General features: G+C 43.9%; 1 protein-coding gene across 1 annotated transcript in view; it reads right to left on the reverse strand.

Moving 5' to 3' along the window:
- The window catches only part of itga1 (integrin, alpha 1), a 63,734-nt gene extending 59,316 nt beyond the window's left edge, over positions 1-4,418 (reverse strand). The window contains exon 1 of the mRNA XM_080841641.1: positions 4,310-4,418. Coding sequence (XP_080697767.1) covers positions 4,310-4,352 — 43 coding nt within the window. The 5' untranslated portion in view covers positions 4,353-4,418. The remainder of the gene's footprint in view (positions 1-4,309) is intronic.
- Positions 4,419-5,000: the final 582 nt, after the last annotated feature.

Here is a 5,000-nt window from a genome sequence, read left to right on the forward strand (position 1 = left end):
TCTCTCTCTCTCTCTCTCTCCCTCTCTCTCTCTCTTTATCTCTCTCTCTATCTCTCTCTCTCTCTCTCTGTGAATCCCCATGGGTAGCCAATGAATTGACCCTTTAGGAGCATATTCTCACAGCATTTCATAAGTGAGGCGCACGGCGAAGGAACGCGTGCTTATCAGCGCTGCCAGGACACGGCCAGCTGTCTGACGTACGATGAAAGGGAGAGAGATCTTACTCCCCCTCGCACAACCCTCCGCACCCACCCCTTTATGGGTTATCTGTGCATAATTGGCATTTCTGTGTCAGACACGATGTTTCTGTCTGACTATCAGTGTCCATAGCATGACAAGGCTGGGTGCCTGATGATGTGTGGAATCTGTTCACACACTGACGATGGCTTAGGCCGAGACGAGTCTGTGGATAAACTGAGTCAAAATAAATAAGTAATGAGACAAGCTTGAGAGTGCGGTTTTTTCGACTTTAAATGGATCTGTTCACGCACACTTTGGCATTTGTTCATGATTGTCGAATATTCAAATAGTCCTTCAATTATACAAAATCAAACAGTTTATGCAACTTTAATCTTATTTTGGTGGTACACTGACTTGTTATATGAAGAATGGCGTCTGTGCATCTGCCACAGGATGCCTGGTGTGTCTGGTATTGCACTATGTCACTTTGGGGTACAGGGCGCGAGTCCTCTTACAAGAACAACATAATGCGTTATGGCCGCACCTCACACAAAACAATAACTAGACACATGCACTAGCTATACGAGGAAGCTAGCACAGTATTCTCTGAACAGAGTTGACAAAGAAACTAACAGAGGAAGCAAGGAAGAGAAAGAGAGAGAGTAACCGAGGAAGAGACCAAAATAGAGTTAGTCTCAGCCTGGCATTTACTCATCGGCGAGAGCCAAAAGTTACAAAAGGTTGCAAAGATGTCAGATGCCAAGCTGGCCTTCTTTCTGTTGGACTAGTCAGTAATAACTTATTAGCCATCTTGCTATGTCTGGTGTTGCCCTTGCTTGATGTTTGGCTGTGTTATGAAAGTTGTGGACTCGCTAGTTTTTCCATCAGAAAAGTCCCTGCCAATGTTATTTATGACTGGAGGGTGTTGAATAGTAGTCAAATAGTTCCCAGTGATCATCGAAAAAGTATTTTTGCATGAAATTTGCCCATGTATAATTTGTTCTTAAAGCTTTCATAGAAAGTTTCTTTCTGCATTCCTGTAAAAAAAATAGTTCCAGCCAGAAGCTTTTCCACAGGTGATGGCCAAAGACAATTCAAGTGGATTTAACAAAGACTCATACATCAGAAGGTTCTAGAGTGCCCATCTGACGGTTCTCAGACAGAGAGAATGTGAAGAGCTCTCGGGGTTGTTATATTCTGTGGTCCAAAGCGTGTTAGCCAGCCTAGCCAGGTCGGCCACCGCTGGCTTCTCCAACGAACAGAGCGACATCAATCGTGGACTATTTAACATCCGCTCATTAGTTAGGCAGGCCTATAACCTGTAAAGGTCCTGCCAACTGAAGTTGTTGCTCTGCTGCTGCTCTGCTTTGTGCATTTAAAAAAAATGTTTTAACTGTATTATTCACTGTATTATTCACTGTTGTAAGACGACCTTGGGTTTCTTGAAAGGCGCCCTATAAATAAAATGTATTATTATTATTGTTATTATTCTACTTGTTACACGGTGTGTGGCTATACAGTAGCATTGCACTGAATTAATATGTCTATCTTACCTAATATAGATACAATCTCAAAAGCACATAATATTTAACAAAGAACAGCTAAATAAGAAAAACAGTAAGGGACATGTCAAAGGATATAGTAATCAGGATAGACAGGTGGTGTGTGGTGGTATGAAAAACCTCCCAGTACAAATAACACTTCAACACTAATACACTGATAAGAGAATCACCCTCAATAACATACATACACAACCAGGAATGTGTGTTGCCATGTGTATGCGCCATATGTTGCCATGTGTATGCAAACAATTTGAGCATGTGTGTGTGTGTGTGTGTGTGTGTGTATGTGAGGGTATGTGTGCATGTGAATGGCCATGTAAGTGTGTATGCAAACAATTTGAGCATGTGTGTGTGTGTGTGTGCATGTGAGGGTATGTGTGCATGTGAATGGCCATGTGTGTGTCTGAGGGTGCATACATGCAGGCGTGCGTGTCTGTGTGTGCATACATGCAGGCGTGCGTGGGTTTTCCAAGCGCCCATATTAAGTTAACTTGTCCCGCACACGTTTGATTGAAACCAGATGCCAGACTCTCAGGTCCCAAACCAAAAACACCTGCGCTCCCATCTCCGTTCGGAGTTTACGCAGCTTAAACGCGGCCACTACAATAACCGCATCTGGGACGGAAGGGAGGGGGGGGGGGGGGTTATCTCATAGCACAACATAGCGCATTTCAAACGGCTGCAAGTCTACTCACAGGACAGCACCCGCTGACTTCTACACAGCAAGTTCAGCAAGGCAGAAGAGGCCACATTCAAAACAAATTAGCACGGCTAACACGGTTACGCCGAATAAGAGGGAGACAAAAAAAAAGTCAATTACTGTTTAAGTCTGCGCTCTTGGTCTAATATGGGGGTGTGTGGGGGGTGGGCTTCCTGGTGTTACAGGCTGACTGACTGTCTACTCTGGTGGGACAAGCCCCCTGGAGGTAGCCTTGGTAAAGGGTGGAGCTGCCCTGGGGAGTGTAGGGGGGGGGGGGGGGGATAAGCCAAGGCTAATTGAACTGGGCTGGGACCTCGACGTGAGGTGATTGCCAGCTAACACCCACTGCACACACACTAATACTCTCCGCTATCTACAGCTGCATCTTTAACTCAATTCTCTAATGAGCGTCACGAGCCCCTATCACATGTGTGCCCGGGAATCTGAGATAGGGATGGGAGGGTCGAGAGAGATGAGAGAGAGAGATGAGAGTACGTAGACGTTTGACTTTTTTTAAGAAACAGAGAGGGTCTGTTTGCCGATTTTGAACTCGGATTAGTGAGAGGAGATTTATCCAGCATATGCACATGGCAAACTGTAAGTCACCCCGGTTCCCAGATCACTGAACAATTACGCACATCTTCCAGATAAATCAATTTATCTGTCAATATTAAACTTTCAACTAATTTAATTTGAAAACGCGTAAGGGTTCCCTACACAATGTTCTCAGTGTCTTTCCACAATGCCCGAAGCAAGTTCCCGAGGTAAGAAGTTCAAGAGGACTCATCCGACAGGCAAAAACTATTTTCTCCTCTGAATAAACGTGACTGTAAATCAGTGTTCTAAACCTGATTGTTCAAATCCTTGATTGTGATTGGCTAAAAGCCGTTGTAAAATCCAGCATTACCTTACAATTTTACCTGATTACATTCCATATTACTGCGCAGCGAATGGCAAGGCATTCATATAGCGCATTTCATACCCAGTGTTCCATCTGGCTGTTGCGTTGCTTCAAGGGTTGCGTGGCAACGATTTATTTAGGAACTATAATTTTTAGTGGCGGAAGAATGACGGTTTATCATTAAACTATTGTTTCTTAAATTGAATTGTCTTTAGTTATGAAACCATATCAAATATATGTAGTAACAGGTTTAGAAAAGCAATAAGCCCCGCGAGTCCGTGCTTTGCGCTGATTTTAGAACAGGTAAGGGGGTTTAACGGCACTTCGCTTCGCGTCGTGCCTAACAACTCCCTTACCTGTTCTAAAATCAGCGCAAAGCACGGCCTCTTGGGGCTTATTGCTTAATTAACCCCACAGCACTGTGAGCGAGAGACACGCAAAAGGGAACCAGCTAGTGCACACAGCGCGACGGTGCCATGGCCATCCAGAGCTTGATCACAGCCGTCAGGACCTCTACGAGAACAAACAGATATTTCTGTCTGACCGTTCTCAAGCTGTAAAAGTAGCTTTGCTGCCATTCTTAACAACTCTTTTTACAAATGTGCCGTCGTTTGAGAGGTATAAATTGAGAAGATATCCCTTGGGTTATCAACTTATTTTAAGATTTGCATCTTGACAGCAGTCACGAAGCGCTAAGTAATGAGAACATCCTACTTACATTTTAATTATATACTTGACGTTACTTCATAAAGCCTTGAACACGACCACTAGAAAAAACTATTGTGAGTGCAAGACAATGCACTGTCATTTTAGTTGTGAGAAGCTCTCATCATTAATAATGTATTGCAAAACCATGTAATGGCTGTGTCCATACAGCAGCCTCAGCAAATAGCAACGAACAGCCGCCGCGCTTAAAGTTGAAGATATTGATTTGAGCAACATAGATCTGAAGAAAAATGTACTCACCAAAAAGCGTCGTTAAGCCAAAATAAAACATTCCGTAAAGCATCTTGGGTTGTTCAATAACGGCAGTGCGAACCCAGGATACCAGACCCTCTCCGTCAGAGGAGCTTGACTCAACTGAACAGCAGTCTCAAGAGGCAATGGGGTTATTGAACTACTCTGGGGCAAGGCATTTCCTGTACACGGTCATCTACGTTTGAAGTCTATTCTAAGCGTGTAAGATGCTATAGACTTCACAACATGAATACTACTGGCCAGCTGTTGTTCTGTATCACACACTCCTACAGACGTAACACCAAAGGGCGCGTAAAAGAGCGCAACCAATGGGGGAGATGTGACGCTGCTGTCTGAAGGAATTTATGAAGTGATGCTGCGCCTCACTTAGAAGTGTACTTGTGTGTGTGTGTGTGTGTGTGTGTGTGTGTGTGTGTGTGTGTGTGTGTGTGTGTGTGTGTGTATGTGTGTGTGTGCGTGTGCGTGTGCGTGTGCGTGTGCGTGTGTGTGTGTGTGTCTGTGATGCTGCACCTCACTAAAAGGGGTTGACTATCAATACTGTCAACACATCATTTTGAGCAGCTTTGACAAATTACGTGTATAGGCTAGCCACATTCAGTACATTAAAGACATTGTAACCTACAAGACAGTCATGTAACATTTGAGTTTAATCCTATTCATTGAAAAATATTGCATGGAT

The sequence above is a fragment of the Sprattus sprattus genome (genome assembly GCF_963457725.1).
Source record: "Sprattus sprattus genome assembly, chromosome: 7".
In the NCBI taxonomy this organism is placed as follows: domain Eukaryota; kingdom Metazoa; phylum Chordata; class Actinopteri; order Clupeiformes; family Clupeidae; genus Sprattus; species Sprattus sprattus.